At 54.2% G+C, this 20,143-nt stretch overlaps 1 protein-coding gene across 1 annotated transcript in view; it reads left to right on the forward strand.

The window, feature by feature from the left end:
• Positions 1-20,143, forward strand: part of Tnxb (tenascin XB) — a 69,898-nt gene that overhangs the window by 17,851 nt on the left and 31,904 nt on the right. Inside the window, 17 exon segments of the mRNA XM_029471256.1 lie at positions 85-348; positions 1,093-1,815; positions 3,155-3,523; positions 4,424-4,717; positions 6,057-6,347; positions 6,726-7,016; positions 8,717-9,049; positions 9,411-9,734; positions 10,237-10,515; positions 12,332-12,631; positions 13,789-14,076; positions 14,208-14,516; positions 15,489-15,809; positions 15,908-16,234; positions 16,647-16,970; positions 18,175-18,471; positions 18,747-19,088. Coding sequence (XP_029327116.1) covers positions 85-348; positions 1,093-1,815; positions 3,155-3,523; positions 4,424-4,717; positions 6,057-6,347; positions 6,726-7,016; positions 8,717-9,049; positions 9,411-9,734; positions 10,237-10,515; positions 12,332-12,631; positions 13,789-14,076; positions 14,208-14,516; positions 15,489-15,809; positions 15,908-16,234; positions 16,647-16,970; positions 18,175-18,471; positions 18,747-19,088 — 5,676 coding nt within the window.

The raw sequence follows: 20,143 nt of genomic DNA on the forward strand, positions 1-20,143 counted from the left end.
GCAGCTGGGAGTCAGCTTGGGGTGCGGGCTATACCAGAGCAAAGAGGACTCACTACTGAGCCCTCTTCTGTCTGATCCCACTAGTGATCGATGGTCCTCAGGACCTCCGGGTGGTAGCTGTGACCCCGACCACACTGGATCTCAGCTGGCTACGCCCCCAGGCTGAGGTGGACCGATTTGTGGTGTCCTATGTCAGTGCCGGAAACCAAAGGGTGCGACTGGAAGTTCCCCCTGAGGCAGACAGGACTCAGCTAACCGATCTGATGCCAGGCGTGGAGTACGTGGTGACTGTCACTGCAGAAAGAGGCCATGCAGTCAGCTACCCAGCTTCTATCAGGGCAAATACAGGTATGGTGGTCCTGGCATTCCGGATGTTAGGGAAGAGCCTGGTTTCTGGGACTGGGGGGTCCTTTCCTTGGTCACCCAGGCTGGAGGGTCAGAGATGTATGTGGCCATCCCAGAACACCTGCTACAGCCTTGTTCTGTTCTAAAGTCAACCGGGAAACAGCCTTTAGGTTCTCAGAGTCCTATAGGAAGCTTGAAGGTTAGACTGTGGGAAGGACCGCCTCCTGGGAAGGAAGCAGTAGACAGAAGATGCTGTGATCCACCCAGGGGACGGCAGCTCTTATCCTAATTTAGGTACTAAGTGGACAGCTTGATGTGGGTACTAGAGTAAGTCATAGGTCATGATATTGCTGATTTTTGGACTGGGGTTGTCTGGGGTTGGGTCTCAGAGCGATCATTTCCTACCAACACTCAAGGTTTCTTAACAGACACTCAGATGGATCTTTCTTTGCTTTTCCTGGGACATGGCGACACCTTCGGCGTAGCTCACGTTTTCATCCCCCTTTTCTGTTCTCTCCATCAGATACACGCCCCACCTGCTGGCTTTTTTTTTTTTTTCTTTCTAGGGCACCAACAGTGGCAGGCTTGGAAGGCAAAGGAGTAGATGGGGCTTGGGGACCCTAATTTCTCTTTTTAGGTGGGACTGGGGCTCAGAGAAGAAGCCTCATCCCCAGTTGGGGGAGCAGAGCGGTGGGTGGGGGAACCTGACACTGACCCACTGTCCCCTCCCCCTTTCTCGCTTGGCAGCACCAGGCCACTACAGTTACCCGGAGGTGCGCCCCCCAGCCCCGCCCCCCAACCCCCGTCCCCAGCCTCGATGGCCCTCCCGGCCCTTGCCGTCCCCAGAGACGGACGAGAAGGAGTGGCATCTCCGGCCGAGACCGCCCCAGCCTCCCCGACGGCCGTGGGGTAACTTGACGACTGAACTGGGCCGCTTCCGTGGCACAGTACAGGACCTGGAGCATCACTTGCGAACCCACGGCTATCCACTGCGCGCCAACCAGACTTACGCATCGGTGGCGCGCTACATCCATGAGTTCTTGAAGCGTCATCAAACAGCGGGTGCCCCAGCATCCCAGCCACGTCACCCTCACCCCACCACTAGTCCCACCCAGAACACCAGGAAGCGGGACTCGGAGCAGGGTGCTGAGGGCCCAGCATCCGATGGTGCACACCCGGTGACTACAGCGCGCCACCCGAAACCGGAGGTGCTGGGCAGTGCAGCCGATGGCTCACTGATTGTGTCCCTGGACGGGCTCCGTGGTCAGTTCGAGCGCGTGGTGTTGCGCTGGCGGCCACTGCTACCAGCCAAGGGCCCCAGCGGGGAGCTGACTGTGGATGGTTCTGAACGCACTGTCCGCTTGCCGAATCTCAGGCCCGGGACTACTTACCACGTGGAGGTCCATGGGGTACGGGCAGGACAGACTTCCAAGTCCTACGCCTTCATCACCACCACCACCACCACCACAGGTAGTGTGGGCTGGGGCCCTGGACTGCCTACCCCCTGTCTAGTGTCACCTGCCTTCAGGATTGTACTTGCTTATTCCTGCTACCTCACTGCTTAGGCCTCCGCCCCTCACCATGCCCCACTCCCCCACCTCCCAGTCTACCTGGTCCAGGCTGCAGGATACTTCCACAGACAGCTGCTCTCCACTGTCACAAAAACCTACCCCATCCCAGGGTCCTGGCATCCTCCTGAGGATAATCAAAGCCAAATAGACCCAGTTTGTGGAGTTCCCTGGCTCACACGTGGGTTCCCAAGCTCTTTGGCAGCGCCTGCTATTGCCAGGCAAGTTCAACATCTTGACATAGCGACACAATATTGTCTGCAAAGTTCATACTCAAGTACCTTGCACTTGAGTTTGTTTTTTTCCCTAATTGGGAAAGGGGAAAGAAAAACAAAACAACCTAAAACCACAAAAAGCACCATCTCACAATGTTTAGAGCAAGTTAGAGTTTTGTGTAAGGCTGCACTCAGAGCTGACCCGCAGTTAGGACGCTTCCCATGCAGGCAGCAGAAGGCCTCGCGGTGGCGTGTGCCTTCAGTGAATGGGATTGAAACCAGAGATTCCCACTCTGACTCACTGCGGCGAGGGTGCCTGATGCCTGTGGTCTGTGGTTATTTCTCACAAGTTGGCTTTGACCTTGACGGGATGCAGCAGAACAGCTTGAGGGGTGGCCTTGAAAGCCATCGGGGCTGCGTGTGGATGGTGGGAGGTGAAACCATGGGGTTTCCTGAACCGCTTTCCCAGACTTGGCTCCCCCTCCAGCTGGTTTCTCCCACAGGACTGATGCCTGGCCCAGGGACAGGGTGCTTTGTGGCTGCAGGGTCGGGGTGGACCTGTTCTTCCTCCTTAGGGCCCAGATGCCACAGGAATTGGACCTCCGTCCACCCTCGCACCCTGTTTGTGCTCCACCCCTTCCCTTCTAACAACACAGCCCCTCCTTTCTTGCAGGCTCTCACTACAACACTAATGGAAGGTGGAGAGACACCAGTGGGGGCGTGGGGGGACAGCACGGACATTTGGAGTTTGAGGTCGGGGAAGCCTCTAGTAGGGAGGGAATAGCAGGTTTTATCTGTCACTGCCTGGCTGCTCTGGAATGAGTTCCACGGGAGGACTCCATTTGGAGGACTCGGCCAAATATGGGAGAAGAAGGCTGAGGAGCAGCTTGGGAGAGGGGAGGGAAGCCTTCTAGCCCTCAAAGGCTGGGGGGCACATTGGGGACTCCAGGTGCCCTTCCTAATCTCATGCTCCACTCTCCTGTTTTTTGTTTTGTTTTTTTCCTTACCCGCTCTGCTCTTTCCCAGGGTCCTTACCCTCTGGCCTCTTGGAGGCTACTGATGAGCCTCCTCCCTCGGGCCCCTCTACAACCCAAGGGGCCCAGGCCCCTATCCTGATCCTGGAGCACCACCCGCTGGGAGAGTTGAAGGTGCTGGGCAGAGACAAGGCAGGGCGCCTCCGTGTGGCCTGGACTGCCCAGCCCGACAGCTTTGCCCACTTCCAGCTGCGTATGCAGGTGGCCGAGGGGCCCTGGGCTCACGAAGAACTGCTACCAGGAGACATTCAGCAGGCTCTGGTGCCCCCACCCCCTCCCGGAGCCCCCTACAAGCTATTCCTCCATGGGATCACCCCTGGGGGCAAGATCTCTGTTCCTATCACCTACCAAGGCATTATGGGTACATTCTGGATTGTGCTTGGAGCTGTGCCCTGAGACTGGGGGAGGAGCTGGGGCCATCTTAGGACTCTAGAGGAAGGCTAGGACTTAAGGGGCCTCGGAGGGCAGGCCTGACTGGAAGATAAGAGAAAGCAAAGGAGAAAGAAAAAAGTGAAAGTTCAGAGGAGGCATCGGAGAAGACAGTGCCACGGAGAGGAGTCTGAGGTGGCATAGTGACCCATCCAGGAGAGTCTATGTGTGCCTCACTTCCTGGTTGTCCCTCTACTCTGCCCTGGGCTGTAGAGTCCTAGGTAGATAAAGCTCTGGTCCCAGAATGGGACCCTCAGATATATTTTCTCTTAGGGACCATACCTGTGGTTACATTGGTCAGGTTTTTTTTTGTCACCTGGGGATAAAGTCTTTGTGTGTGTGTGTGTGTGTGTGTGTGTGTGTGTGTGTGTGTGGTGTGACTAGGGTACCCACTTCCATCAAGACTTTAGAAAAGGGTAGGAAAGGACAAGGCTTGGGATATCTAACCATCACACCCGCCTTGGCTCTCTCTCTTTCTCTCTCTGGGACTAGGATCTTTGACTCTTGGCCCAATTCTAGAACAACTTGACCACTGGGAGAGGGTAGCAAGGGAAAGAGCAACTCAGGAGGCTAGGGAGCCTGAAGACCACTCTGTAGCAGTAGTGGGGAGGCTGGGAACTCTCAAGCAGTACCACAGGGAACTCAAGACTCTCCTTAAAGTCTAAGGGTATGGGGGGAGGGGGAGGGACATGAAGAGAGGACAGAGACTTAGAGAAAATGTCTCCTTCCCAGGAGGGGCACAGATAGGATGAATGAGGCAGAGCAGAGGGTAGAGACAGGGTGAAGGGGAGTGGTTGACCCAGCATGCTTTGCTTTCGTCCCCAAACCTCAGACAGGGCTCAGGAACAGCCTGGGAAGCCATCAGTCCAGCCACGCCTGGGTGAACTGACAGTGACAGGCCTGACCTCTGATTCCCTGCTCCTGCACTGGACTGTCCCAGAGGGGGAGTTTGACTCCTTCCTGATTCAGTACAAGGACAAAGACGGGCCCCAGGCGATATCCGCGGAGGGACCCCAGCGTTCTGCACCCATCTCAGGCTTGGAACCAGGACGAAAGTACAAATTTATCCTGTATGGACTCGTCGGCAAGAAGAGGCATGGCCCCCTGATGGCTGAAGCCAAGATCTGTGAGTGACAGCAGGCACCCCTGCCCCACACTTTGTACAGTGCTGAAGCAGGGTGCCCCAGGGAGATTGTCTATGGCCCGTGGCAGCTGTGTTAAATCCCAAAGGGAAAGCAGTAGATGGCTCAGTGGCAAGGGCGTAGGTGAGGCAGAGCGGTGGTCCCCAGAGAAGGCACAGCTCTCTTTTGGCTAGAGAGCAGAACGACGCAACGTGTGGAGCACTGAAGGGCTCAGTCTTGGGGTTCTGTGTGAGCTGGCCTTGACCTGATTTGGGAATCCCAAGGAACCTCTGAGAGCCTTTAAGGGCAATTGTGAAATTATGACCTCAAAAATAGCACACTGTCTGCTGCAGGGGCATGCTAGGGAAGAGAGCCAACAGTTGGTGAGACTGGTGGCTGATGCTGGCCTGGAGTATGGCAGTGGGAGGAGAGCCTGGAGGTCCAGGGTAGCCCAACGTCCCCGGGCCAGCCACTTCTGTCCCCTAAGCAGCAGCAGGTGGGGAACAATGGAGGCCGAGACACTCGGGGAAGTATGTTCCGTGTATTTCCGGAGCCAGTGAGCTCAGAGCTGTGCTCAGAGCATTCTTGAACTAACACAGGTTCTTATAACAGCTGTGAGTGGCACCACTATGTCACAGGTGAGAAGAGCCGAGGGACAGACAGAAGGTGCCTGACAGAGGTTGGCAGACCTCGGGGTTACACTGAGTCCCGGTAGCTGTGGGGAGCATCTGAGGGAAGCAGAGGTAGAGAAACAGCAGGGTGTCCCTGATGCTAGGAAACAGGGTGTGGCCAGCGGTGAGTCAGAGTCCTCGGGTTAGGACTCTCAAGTGTCCACAGGACTTAGTAATGGCAGGCTACCCGGAGCTGCCTGGTGGAGGTTATGGGGTACTCTGGGAACTGTGCCAAGATGGGAGACGGAGACAGATACACTGGGAAAGTGGGTGGAGCCAGGGACAGAGCAGAGCAGGTGGGTGGGTACCCCAAAGAGGAGGACCCAGTGTGGGGCTCTTTCCCACATTGACACACCCCAAGGATGTTCTGTCTTGGGAGAGAAACTGGCTAGAAGTTAAGTTGGAAGCGGGAGGCTGCCTCCGGGAGATTTCCCTGGCTGCAGATGTGGAAAGGTTGGGGTGTGTGTGTCAGGGATACCCCTCCCCTTCTGGAGCCTGCTTCCCTTGGCTGAAAGTAGCCACTGCAACACTACAGTGCTGGGCCATTTAGAAGGCATCACTGCTTCCTGTAACCAGGCACAGCCCCTGGTAGAGCTCACAGCCCAGCAGAGCACATCCGCTGCACAGGACGTCCTTTCTCTGGTGACTCTCTTTCTCTGTTCCCTTTTCCTAGTGATTCAGAGTGACCCCGACCCAGGATCCCCACCCCGCCTGGGAGAGCTATGGGTGACAGACCCCACTCCACACTCATTGCACCTCTCCTGGACTGTTCTCGGAGGCCAGTTCGACTCCTTCGTGGTCCAGTACAGAGACAAGGAAGGCCAGCCCCGTGTGGTACCTGTGGAGGGGCCTGATCGCTCAGTGGTGATCTCCCCACTGGACCCCAATCACAAGTACAGGTTCACTCTGTTTGGGATTGCCAATAAGAAGCGGTACGGGCCCCTTACTGCTGATGGCACTACTGGTGAGTGACTGCCACCTAAGCTCTCTCTCATGTGACCTGTTCTTGCTCTACACACACACACACACACACACACACACACACACACACACACACCCTCAGCCAGGAGCCAGCTGAGCCTCCCAGCAAAATGGCTGATCCCGACACTTTGGCCCTGTTCCCAGGCTGAGGGGCAGCCAGCTTTCCCTGAGCAGCTAGGTCCCTTCCACCCCATTCTGCGTGTTCTCTAAAGCCCAGGAGGTGTGTCATAGACTCTCTGTGCCCCTGCTTCCCAGGGTTTTAGCGCTCACAGTTAAGAGTGCTGACCCCCAGAGGTGAATCTGAACCCCGATCCCAAGTTGCTGGTTCTGCGCCTGGCTCACGTTCCTCCACTACTTACAGCTGCAGAGACGAAAGAGGACTCCTCAGAGCTGCCCCGCCTTGGTGAACTGACTGTGACTGGTATGACCCCAGACTCCCTGCGCCTGTCCTGGACAGTGGCCCGGGGTCCCTTCGACTCCTTTGTAATCCTTTACAAGGATGCACAGGGCCAGCCCCAGAGTGTACCCATTGAAGGTGATGAGAATGAGGTCACTGTCCCCGGCCTGGAGTCCAACAGGAAGTATAAGATGAACCTCTACGGGCTTCGTGGCAGGCAGCGTGTGGGGCCGGTGTCAGTGGTGGCCAAAACTGGTGAGTCAGAACCCCACATGGCTCCCTTCACTGCTGGCCCCAAGCCTCCACACAGGGCCTGCCCCAGCCCCACCTTCCCTTTCTGCGGAGGCCTCTGCCTCCTTCCTCCTGGGCAGTTCTTATGTCCTCACATCCCAGGATGCCTCACCCAGGCCCCAGATCCTCAGATGGCTTCCATGTTCATTTCCCCCTCTTCTATGCTACATCTTCCCCAGAGGCCCTCTCCTTCAGCCACAGTGTATTACGGCTTGTACTGAACTCCCTCTGGCCCTGATTCAGTTCCTGGTGTTTCTGCTAGCCACCCCTGCACCCTTACCAAAGCCACTGCTCTGTTCAAGGGCAGCAGATTCAGGGGACCAGGGAGCCATGTTGCTCCAGTCTCTTCATGGGTGGGAAGGGCTCCTTTTAGCCCCCGATCCTATAGCCCCAGTCAGGCTGGCCCCAGGTCTCATCTATCATGTTTCCTCACGCACCCAGCCCCGTCGTCGCTGTCTGCGGGTCCTGTACTGCTACTGAGCAGAGCGTGTGCTTTGGCGGCAACTGGCTGGCTCTCAGTGCTGGCTTCATAACTCACTGCTCACAGGACTTTGGACCAGTCACTTAACCCCACTGTCCCCACCTTCCCTTCTGCCAAGAGGGGGGTCTTAATAGCGACACCCCCATAGGGCTGTTTCTCAAGTTCAAGACACAGCTAAGACACGGTAATCACAGCTGAAGCAGGAGGATTGTTGAGTCCCAAGCCATCCTGGGTTGCACAGTAAGACCTTGCCTACAACAGGATCAGTAACTAGAGATGGCTCCTGCTCAGAGCACCTGCGTGCAAACTGCTGGGGTGCAGCGCCCCTGCCTCCCCAGGACCCTCCCTTTGCTCCTCACCTCCCCACCATTGTCACATCATTGTCACAGGTTGCTTCTTGTCTGCTCCCCACCAACCACCCCAGGGTTCCTGCCCCTTGCACCTCAGTCCCTCCATGGAACCACTGCAGGCAACCAGGGGCGCTGTCTCAGTGATGCATTCCTTCCTTTGAGACTGAAGGGTCTGGTGCATGGAGGGAGCAGGGTACCCAAACAGCCCCAGGAGCTTATATGTTTCTTATTGTGCTATTTTTATTTTTCATTCTCACAGTTACATCCTGACTACAGTTTCCCCTCCCTCCACCTCTCCCAGCAGCCCCTGCTTCCCCTCTCCCCTAGATCCACTCCTCCCCCTACCCCAACCCCAGCAAAGAGCAGCAGCTTTCCAGGGATCTCAACCAGACAGGGCTTAACAAGTTACAATAAGGCCAGGCACAAACCCTCACATCAAGGCTGGATGAGGTAACCCGACAGGAAGAAAAGGGTCCCAAGAGCAGGCAAGAGTCATAGACACCTCTTCTCCCACAAACATCCCAAGCTAACCAATCACAACATACATGCTGAGAACCTAAGACCGATTCATGCAGCCTCTGTGATTGCCGCTGCAGTCTCTGTGAGCCCCTTTGACCCGGCTTTGTGGGTTCTGTAGACCATGTTCTCTTGGTGTCCATGACCCCTCTGGCCGCAGTTGCTCAGTTTATGATGTATCAGGGACTGGATGGTGAATGACAAGGCCACGGGAGCTCTAAGCCTTCAATGGAGGAATACACATAATGATATGCCTTGGTATCGCCATTGATGAACCAGTCACCATTAATGCCTGAGACTCAGATCTCTTCTCTCAGCCCCACCAGATGTTGTAGACCAGCCCCTCAGCCCCCCAGAGCCCAGCACAGAGGCCCCAGAGCCCCCCGAGAAGCCACTCCTGAGAGAGCTGACCGTGACAGACACCACACCCAACTCCCTGAGCCTCTCCTGGACAGTCCCCGAGGGACAGTTTGACCAATTCGTGATCCAGTACAAGAACGGGGATGGGCAGCCCAAGGTGGTGCGGGTGCCAGGACATGAGGACCAGGTCACCATCTCTGGCCTGGAGCCAGACCAAAAGTACAAGATGAACCTGTATGGCATCCATAGTGGCCAGCGTGTGGGCCCCGTGTCTGTTGTTGGGGTGACAGGTGAGTGGACTGTGGGACCTGCTGTTCTTTGGTGACTAGTAACTAGGAAACAGTGGCCAAGGATTGGTCAGACCCACAGGTCTATTTTGGCTGAAGCTATGGCCGACTATTATGTGCGCCACCCCTGAGCTGACCTGTCTCTCTGGGCAGGAGGGCTGTAGAGTCCATGGCTATGTTGGTGGCTGTCTATGTCCCCTCAGCTTGGGCATATTGGCCAGCTGTCAGATGACCAGGGACACTGTTCCTTGTGGAGCAGCTCTAAACTGATCCTAGGTTTCCTGGGAGCTATTGTTTCGGCCTCCTTCCCAAGGCCTGAGGACACGTGCTGGGGACCCTGCTCACCTCTCTGTCTCCTTCTCAGCTGCAGAGGAAGAACACCCCAGCCCCACAGAGCCCAGCACAGAGGCGCCAGAACTCACCGAGGAGCCGCTCCTGGGAGAGCTGACAGTGACAGGATCGTCCCCAGACTCCCTGAGCCTCTCCTGGACCGTTCCCCAGGGAGACTTTGACTCCTTCACTGTCCAGTACAAGAACAGTGATGGGAGGCCCCAGGTGATGCATGTCGGGGGCCAGGAGAGGCAGGTCATCGTGAGAGACCTGGATCCTGGGCGCAAGTACAAGATGAACCTGTATGGACTCCATGAGGGGCATCGTGTGGGCCCTGTGTCCACTGTGGGCATGACCGGTGAGTCAGAACTGGGATCTGCTTCTGTTCCCCCTTCCTGCTGAGTCCCATTGTCCCATGTCCAGGAGCTATCGAGCTGTGGACTATTGGTACCTTGCTTCCTTGGGAAGACCTAGACAGAGTGAATCATCAGGGACTAGGGCTTCTATCAGCTTTGTTGTAGACCCCTTCCCAGTAAGCCCAGGCTGACAGCTAACAAGGACTTGGTGAACCCAGATATGCATATATGTTGTGGCTCTTGTATTTGATGTGTGTGTGTCGTGGCACATGTACATAGGACAGCGCTGTGGGTCTGGTCCTCTCTTTCCATGGGTTCTGGGATGGAACTTGGGTTTTCAGTCTTGCTTGAAAGACTTTACACCAGCGGAGCCATCTTGCTGGTGCCACATCCACCAGGTTGCTGGTGAATCTTCTTGGCAGATGGGTGTTTCTTTGATGCAGTTTTGTGCACAATACTCCTAGGACCCTCTTCTAGCAGACCATTTCTGTCTCAAACAACCAGAAGAGAAGACCTCCCTTGAGCCACGCCTGGAGGAGTTGACAGTGACTGGTGTAACCCCCAATTCCGTGACCCTCTCGTGGCTAGTTCCTGAGGGACAGTTTGACTCCTTCGTGGTCCAGTACCAGGACAGGGATGGGCAGCCCCGGGAGGTACCAGTGACAGCAGAACAGCGTGAGGTCACTGTCCTTGACTTGGACCCTGCAAGAATATACGAAATGAACTTCTACGGGCTACACGGCAGACAACGTGTGGGCCCCCTCTCCGTGTCAGCAATGACAGGTGAGTGACAGAGCCAGGCAGTCCCCATCCCTGGGTATCCATAGCCCTTCCTTAAAACCCTTGCCCCAGCCTTGCATGGGACTCTTATCCATCACCCCTCAGTCTCTGTGTCAGTGACCCTACAGGCCTCACTCCAGACTCACAGACATCCAAGTCTCCAAACCTTTGGCTTTTCCCCAAGGCTGGAACCTTCCCACCCTCAGTGGCTTCCCTATCTGCACTCCAGTCCTGACCCTGCCTTCCATTTGGCCTCTGTCCCTCTATCCCTCCCCTCTCCCTCCTTTCTTTGATTTGGCACAGCTGTTTCGTTTTCCCTCCCCTTCTCTTGATAACTCGACTTGAGCACAATCACCACCCCGTTCCTGTCCTTCACGGGGGTCAAGCATCAGAACCCCTCTGAGGTCCTGGGTGCCTGTCCAAGTCACAGCCCCTTCTGGTCCAATTCCACTGCTTCCCATGGGGAAGCCACCCCTCCTTGGTCTCCTGCCTACATCTCCCTCTTCCTCTCATCTCTTCTGGGCATCTGGAGGAATCCCTAACAGTGCTCAGAACACTGCTGCATTAACACCTAGAAAACAGAATTTCTATGATGGTGAAGGGCCCTGCTCAGACTGCTATAGCCAGCATTCCACACCTTTAGGGTATACATGCAGATGTAGGCAGAAGATAGACAAAAACCATAACCTTTTACATGTGTGCGCGCACACATGGTCATACGTGTAGATGTGCGCAGGTCACAGCATGACAGGAAGTCAGAGGACAGCTTGATGGGAGACAGTTTCCATCTGCCATGTGAGTCTCAGGAATTGAGGTCAGATTGTCACGTTTAGTGACTTGTGCCTTCACCCAAACCAAGAAAAAATATCCTTTCTTGGGACCAGGGAGATAGCTCGGTTGGTATTAGTACAACACGAGGGTCTGAGTCAGACCCTCAGAACCCATGGAAGGTGCTGGGCGTGGTGTAATCCGAGCACTGGGCGAGGCTGGTGTGGGGGCAGAAATAGGAGAATCCTTGGGACTCACTGGTGAGCCAGCCTTGCCTAAACAGCAGGCTGCAGAACACAGTGAAGAACTGTGTCTCAGAAGAAAATGAGGTGGACAACTGCTCAGGAATAGCACCAAAGGTCTCTATGTGTAAACACACACACATGCATGCAGGCTTACCTGCAAACACAGGAACACACACATGCATGCATGCTCACCTGCACACACATGAACATGGATACATATGTGCAGGCTTACTTGCCCACACATGACCACATGCACACATACCTGCATGCTTATGTGCACACACGAACACGTACACACACACGTTCATCTGTAGTTACCAACCAGTTTCATAGTATTTGCCTTGCCTTGGGCATGGCAAGTGACTTGGAGAGGATTTAAAGTTTTCAGGATATGCAGAGACTGTCATCCCATATGATGGCATTGAACATCTTTGGGCTTGAGATCCTTGGAGCCGGGTTATGAATACCAGAGACCAGTATGCCGTTATCAAAAAATTTACTGTCTGATTTATGACTTAGCCATACCTGGACTTCTTTGTCAGCTCACATAAAGCTGACACATGCAAACAACGCTTTGGTGTTTCTGGATCACTCTAAGGCCATGGGAAAGCGTGCCTTTCTGTTAGTGACATTCCTAAGTGCTGCTGATACCATGCTGATCATGGAACACCAGACTGGTACAGCTACTGAAGATTAAGAGGAAAATCCCCTGCTTCAGTGGTAGCCCCCAAGACAGGCAGAGCCAGGTCATTCCTCCAGCAGCTTAGACATGATCTCTCTTCTCATCCTAGACTCTCTCTCACCAGCACCAGCTCCAGCCACCGAGGCCTCCAAACTGCTCCCAGAACCACGACTGGGGGAACTAACAGTGACAGATGTGACCCCGGACTCAGTGGGCCTCTTGTGGACTGTCCCTGAGGGTGAATTCGACTCCTTTACGGTCCAGTACAAGGACAGGGATGGCCAGCCCCAGGTGGTGTCTGTGGCAGCGGACCTACGGGAGGTCACCATCCCAGGCCTGGAGCCCTCCCGCAAGTACAAGTTCCTGCTCTTTGGGGTCCAAAATGGGAAACGACGCAGCCAGGTCTCTGTAGAGGCGAAGACAGGTGAGGACTACATGAGATCTGGCTTGAGCCCCACCTGAGGCCCTGGCCTTCCCTGAAGTATTTGAACTTCCTGCTAGCCATCTTTTCTGTTTACCCACTCGAGTCCATAGCAGTTAGAGACCCAGCAGGGGCGGGTTCTCAGACCTTCTCTCTGCCCTCCGTTTGTTCTACATGCTGGGCCTTCACAGGGTGATGGGCTGTAGGGATCTGAGGCCTCTTGGCGGGGAATGAAACTAACCAGGACCCCCTCCTATCACCCCAGATGAGACTGTCCCAGCCTGAGACGGTTGCTTGTCTTTCTAGCTCACATCCTGACTCCCATCCCTCTGCCCCACATCCACCTCCAGGAGAGGCTCACCTTCCTCTCTCCAGTTCTTGGAGCCTGGGAAAATGGAAACCAGAGAAAACCTACCCAGCTGGTCCCTTTCTTGGGGTCTGGTCCAGGCCCTCCTCTACCCCCTGGGGCTTCCCATTGCCAGAAGTCTCTCACAATAACAATTCCATCAGTGGCTTTGCTGTCCAGGAGGGCAGCGGGCCAGCACTTTCCCAAGTTGGCTCCTTTGGCAGTCATGGGATTCCTTCTCTGAGTTTTCTTATGTGTTACCCCCAACACTAGTCCGCACAGCATGTCTAGTGCAGTCACCCCCATGCCTCCTGAGGAGTTAAGGTTCTGAGTCAGATGAGAAAGAAAACAGGAAATTGGGCCACACTTAGCCCCCCACCCCAGCATCCCGCATCTGCCACTTGTTTGAATCCCACGATGAGCCTCTACCCTCTAGGAATTCGTCAGGGACCAGTCAGGTCCCTCAGCTGGGGCTTCTGAGAAGAAAACTAGACAGAGACAATCATCACAGTGAGATGTCCCCTGTGGAAAGAAAAGTCACTAAGGGATAGAGAGCCACTTGTCAGCGAGGATAAGATGAGGGAAGTTGGGGTGAGCGTTGACAGGGTTGAGTCAGGACAGAAGACCCATCCCACAGGGGTCAAGTGAAGGAGGCTCTGGCTAGATGAGGGAGTGGACCAGAGGCTAATGGAAATATCTGGGGGGTGGGGGGCACTGACCACTTGGGCCACTCTGGATTTTTCCAGAGCTGGGAGGTGGTCAAAGAATCAGTTTTTTGGAAAAAAATAAACACAAGAACGTTTCTCTGTGTCAGCTACCCGTGATGACGCCAGTCCAGGAGCCCCTCCCCGCCTTGGAGAGCTGTGGGTGACGGATCCTACCACGGACTCTCTACGCCTGTCCTGGACAGTCCCCGAGGGCCACTTTGACTCTTTTGTGATCCAGTTCAAGGACAAAAGTGGGCCCAGGGTGGTGCCAGTAAAGGGTCAAGAGCGGACAGCCACTATCACGGCCCTCGATGCTGGCCGCAAGTACAGATTCCTCCTCTATGGGCTTCTGGGAAGGAAGCGCTTTGGCCCCCTCACTGCAGAGGGCATTACAGGTGAGAGCTTCCCGGCAGGTCAAAAGGCGGAAAGTCATTGCTGAGGCTACAACCTCTCCTTTCTCTGCTCTGCCCTTGAAGGTCACAGCCATGACCAGCTGTGCTATGTCTTGCCTCTGTCTCCATCTCAGAGCCCACGAATGCTGTGGACCACACTGGAGAAAAGCACCCCACAAAACCTCGACTGGGAGAGGAACTGCGGGTGACTGGTGTGACTCAAAACTCAGTGGACCTCTCCTGGACAGTCTCCGAGGGCCAGTTTGACTCCTTTGTGGTCCAGTACAAGGACAGGGATGGGCAGTCCCAGGTGGTGCCTGTGGACGGAAGCCATAGAGAGGTTAGAGTCTCTGGTCTAGACCCAGGTCGCAGGTATAAGCTGCTACTCTACGGCCTCCGAGACAGCAAGCGCATGGGTCCCCTTTCAGTCGTTGCTGTGACCGGTGAGTGTGACAGGCCACCTAACTGGACCACTTCTCTTGGGGGAGGCTTTACCGAGGCAACATTTACATATAGTACCAAATGGGCTTTGGCAAATGTATAAGTCACAGAACGATGGCTCAGGGAGGCACAAGAAAGTTCCCTCACCCCTGTATCCAGGATCAGTAGGCCAAAGAAACAGACAAGAAGAAAAGAGTGATTAATTCACTGTGGCCATGTTGGGAAGAGGAGCAAAGAGTGAACCCCTCAAGTCCATCTTTGAAGTCTTGGCAGGCATGAGGTTTAGGTTTAAATGGGTATACGTGTATATATGTATATATATATATATATGTATACACATATATATTATGCATACACATAATATACATACACACATATACACATATATATGCACACACATAATATACACACATACACATATATGCATATATGTGTATATGTGTACATATACATATATATGTAAGCAACCCCAGGCAAGAGGCGGCCCAACCCATCAGCTCCGCTCTCCTGCATGGTGGGCTGATGAATTGTCATAGTGTCATTGTCATGTGAAATCTCTTTCCCGAAGACATGTTTCCCCTCTGACTGTACCAAGCTTTATCCCTCTCCCCATGAGATTCCTGCGTAACTTGACATGAACTGGGTGGAGTTTGTTTCAATGGTCTGACGGTCCATTGGACGGGCACAAGGTCCCACTGGGATGGCTTCATTCCTGCTGGGAGCTTTCGAGGTCCTCTTTGCCCTCACCTCCCCAGGCCCTAGCAGACACTGAGGTGCCTTTTGTCCTCCAGGGTTTGCCTGCCTCTGCATCTCATTTTGGAGCATCTTCTACTTCAAACGCTTTTGCCAACCCTCTATCCTCTGCCTCCCTCCCTCCTTCCCCACACCCTTTCTTCCTCCTATCCCCCACCACTCTTCAACTTATCAATTCTGCAATAGAGCAGCCATTTTCTCTCCATGTCTCTCTGAACCAGACCCCAGAGAAACAACAGAAGCTTGGACAGAGGTCCCCACAACTTCAACTCCTGCAGCTGTGCCCCGCCTTGGGGAGCTGAGAGTGGAGGAAGCCACGCCTCACAGCCTGCATCTCTCCTGGGTGGTGACTGAGGGAGAATTTAACTCCTTTGAGGTCCAGTACACTGACAGAGATGGGCAGCTCAGAGTGGCCAGTACAGAGGGTGACCAGACTGACATTACCCTTCCTGGCCTGGAATCTAACCACAGATACCTGATAACCCTATATGGCTTCCATGATGGGCAGCCTGTAGGCCCTGTTCAAATTGAGGCCCTGACAGGTAAGTGAGAGAAACTCTTAACTCTGACCTTCTAAACAGCTGCAGAGGTCCAGAGGGTGGCGATGTTCCCATGGCCATGTTCCTTATGTCATGTTCAGTGCCATGGGAGGAAGAAGAGGAGGAAGAGGAGTCCACAGAGCCACCCACCATGACTCCTGAGCCCAGACCACAACTGGGAGAGCTGACCGTGACAGATGCCACCCCTGACTCCCTGAGCCTCTCCTGGACGGTCCCTGAGGGACAGTTTGACCAGTTCGTGATCCAGTACAAGAACGGGGATGGGCAGCCCAAGGTGGTGCGGGTGCCAGGGCACGAGGACCAGGTCACCATCTCTGGCCTGGAGCCAGACCACAAGTACAAGATGAACCTGTATGGCATCTACAGTGGTCAGCGTTTTGGCCCTGTGTCTACTGTTGGGGTAACAAGTGAGTGGACTGTGGGATCCTCACAGGGTGGGGGCTCAATGGGGAGTGACCTTCAGGTTAAAGAACTAGAATTGATTGGTCAATAGTGATTGAAGTGTTCAGCAACAAAACTGCTATAGCTGAGGCTGTAGCCTGTGTGTCCCTCCTGTGGTGGGCCTATCTCCCTGGGCAAGGGGTTCCACAGAAGCCATTGCTGTGCTGGTAGCTGCTCAGGTTGCATCAGGTCACCGCCCCCCCTAAAAAAAAAAAAAAAAAAGAACTTGAGCATGTTGGTCAGGTAAACAGGGCCACCAGACTCAAAGAGGGCTTCTCTGAAATGACATCAGACCCATCCGATAGTCTTAGCATCTTTCTCCTTCTCAAGAGTCAGGGACATCTGCTGGAGACCCTGCTAACCTCTCTGTCTCCTCAGCTGCAGAGGAAGAGCCCCCCAGCCCCACAGAGCCCAGCACAGAGGCCCCAGAGCCCACCGAGGAGCCACTCCTGGGAGAGCTGACAGTGACAGGATCGTCCCCAGACTCCCTGAGCCTGTCCTGGACCGTCCCCCAGGGAGACTTTGACTCCTTCACTGTCCAGTACAAGGACAGTGATGGCCGGCCCCAGGTGATGCGTATCGGGGGCCAGGAGAGGGAGGTCATCGTGAGAAACCTGGATCCTGGGCGCAAGTACAAGATGAACCTGTATGGACTCCATGAGGGGCGTCGCATGGGTCCCGTGTTCACCGTGGGCGTGACTGGTGAGTATATGTTCTACTTCTCAGGCAAGTAGAACCCTCAGTATTTTCTACAACAGAGACTGAGGACCCCAAAACTCCTCAGACTCTAACTCATCCCTGACCTCCAATGCCTAAGGTCAGATGGAAGCTGGGGCTGGGACTGCCTCTTAGGAAAAGGTCAGGCCTGGAGGAGTCTGCTGGGTCCTGACACCTCTGAGGCATGTTTTAGACTTGTTCTCCCACAGGAACTCTAGAGAAAACAAATTCCATGAACCATCAGCAAATCCCACCCTCAAATAATTGGTTAAGACTCCAGAGGTTGGGGCTAAAGTGAGACCTCAGTGATGTAGAGTACTCTGCAAGACTCTTTGGTCTTGCAGAGGATTCAGAATCAGTTCTCATGTAGCTGGCTCACAACCAGCTACAACTCCAGTTCCAGGGGATCTGATGCCCTCTTCTGGCCTCCAAGGGTGCCAAGCACACACATGGTGCACGGACAGACAGGCAGGAGACACATCACATAAAATAAAAAGAGTAAATCTAATAAAAAGGCTTTCTTTTTTATTTTTAAGTTCAGAGGTGTATACAAGGGAGAGGATGTGATGGGGCCAGTGTGTCCGTGACTCCTTCAATCAGATACTCACTGGCCTGTGTCCCGCCCTCTCCTCTCCCGAAGGAAAGTTCTTCATTAACAGCTGTACTTAGACCCAACTTAGGTGCCATCAAAGTAATCTGTGTGAGGTGCACCAGTAACACACTTGCACACTTACCTAGCATGGACCCCCACAGTCTAATTTCAGGACTTTTGTTCTGACACCCCCCAAAGAAGCTTTTGATCTGGCTAGGCATAGTGACACACACCCATTATCCTTGCCCTTGCAGGGCATAGAGAGCAGGAAGATCAGGAGTTAAGCCTATTTTGTATCTCTTCAGCAGAAGGCCACCTTGGCTTATGTGAAGCCCAGCCTTAAAAAATAAAATAAAATAAAATAAAATAAAATAGCTTAAAGGAAGGCTGAGCTATGATATGCCAAGGCCTTGAGAGCCAAGGTGACCTGACCTGTCTGATTTCTCAAGAAGACCGTGGAGAAGCCCTGGTGATTATAAACAGGAAGAGAACATGACCAGGCCTAGACACAGCCTCCTTCTGACCCATATTTAAGAGAGTTGGGACTTGGGAATTCCTTCCACAAACAGCAAAGATTCTGTTTTATATCTTCTACAGACCCCATAGAGGAGCCTACTGATGCCCCTTCCCTGAAACCTCACCTGGAGGAGCTGACTGTGACAGATGCCACCCCTGACTCCCTGAGCCTCTCCTGGACAGTCCCCGAGGGACAGTTTGACCAATTCGTGATCCAGTACAAGAATGGGGATGGGCAACCCAAGGTGGTGCGGGTGCCAGGGCACGAGGACCAGGTCACCATCTCTGGCCTGGAGCCAGACCACAAGTACAAGATGAACCTGTATGGCATCTACAGTGGCCAGCGTGTGGGCCCCGTGTCTGTTGTTGGGGTGACGGGTGAGTGGACAATGGAAAACTCAGGTAAAACTCAAGAGGAGGTGACCTTAGCTCCTTGATAACATGAGTGGGGATGAGGGACTTGGATGAGGGTCATGGACAAGTCTGTGGCCCACTTCCTTTCCTCTAGAGCTGGCCCCTTCTCCTAGGCAACAGGAAAATGGATGGTTTTATTGTGCTGGTAGCCATCCAGGTTACCTGGTAGCTATGGTTTCTGCCTCCTTCCCAAGACCTGAGGACACAGAACCCTGCTCACTTCTCTGTCTCTTTCTCAGCTGCAGAGGAAGTGCCCCCTAGCCCCGCAGAGCCCAGGACAGAGACCCCAGAGCCCACAGAGGCCTCAGAGCCCACCGAGGAGCCACGCCTGGGAGAGCTGACAGTGACAGGATCGTCCCCAGACTCCCTAAGCCTCTCCTGGACCATCCCCAAGGGAGACTTTGACTCCTTCACTGTCCAGTACAAGGACAGTGATGGGCAGCCCCAGGTGATGCGTGTTGGAGGCCAGGAGAGGGAGGTCATTGTGAGAGACCTGGATCCTGGGCGCAAGTACAAGATGAACCTGTATGGGCTCCATGAGGGGCGTCGCGTGGGCCCCGTGTCCACCATAGGTGTGACAGGTGAGTGTGAGGTGGGGCTTTAGAGTATCTCCTTCCTCAGGGGTGTGTGGTCACCTTCTCCATTGTTTTCCCTATCCCACAAGGCTAAGATTGAATTCCCCTTCACAGCCTTGGACTTTGTTCACCAGCTGTCTCTGCCTCACTCTGTTGTGAACACAGACACACATGCACACATAATCACACACACACACACATACGTACACACATGCACACCCATGCCCACACTCACACATATGTACACACATATGCACAGTCACACATGTGCACACAAACTCACATATGTACACACACACAGTCTCATACACACTCTCACACACACTCACACACCACTTCAGTACCTTGATGGACCTGTGCTCTGTGGCATTGTTAGGTGCTAATGGGAAGTAGAATGGGCACTTGGCGGGGAAAGTACTCGCTGGGGACATTTTCTAGGACCTGTCTCTTGGCCTGGACTCTCCTGGATTTCTTTTCTCTCCTCCTGGCCGCAGCCATGATGTGAGCTGCTCTGTTCCACTGCACCCTCCTCCCCACCCTCCTCCATACCCTCTTCCCCACTGTAGTGGGCCTGCACTTCTGAAAGTGTGAGTCCAAAAGTAAAAAGCAAGAGGAGAGAGAGAAGAGGGACCACAGGCCAAGAGTCCTGTAAGGGTGCTAATCACAACCAGCCAGCAAGCACCACACTGTGGAGAGCCAGAGGAAGGGAGCGCGGCCCACAGCGCCCATGGCAGTGCTTTGTGAGACAGAATGCGGTGTTGTTCTGGGCACTGCTGGGCTGCCTTTATTCTGGTTTCGTCTGTTCTGCACTGTGCAAATGTTCCAACATGGCAAGCATTTCTCCTTCCCCTCCACGCATTCCTTTTATAATCACAGAAAAACAGAAAAATGCAGTGTCTCTTCCTTAGCACCCCATCTGTCTTCCTGTCACCCTGGCAACGCGGTTCATTTCTAATTCTGAGAAAATTAAATTTGCCAGTCCCTAAGCAGCGAGGGAGCAAATCACAATGCGCACTTGGGTCCCTGGGTCATTGTCACACAGCCTGCTTTCCCGGAGATGT

This window comes from Mus caroli, chromosome 17, assembly GCF_900094665.2.
Source record: "Mus caroli chromosome 17, CAROLI_EIJ_v1.1, whole genome shotgun sequence".
Lineage (NCBI taxonomy): Eukaryota > Metazoa > Chordata > Mammalia > Rodentia > Muridae > Mus > Mus caroli.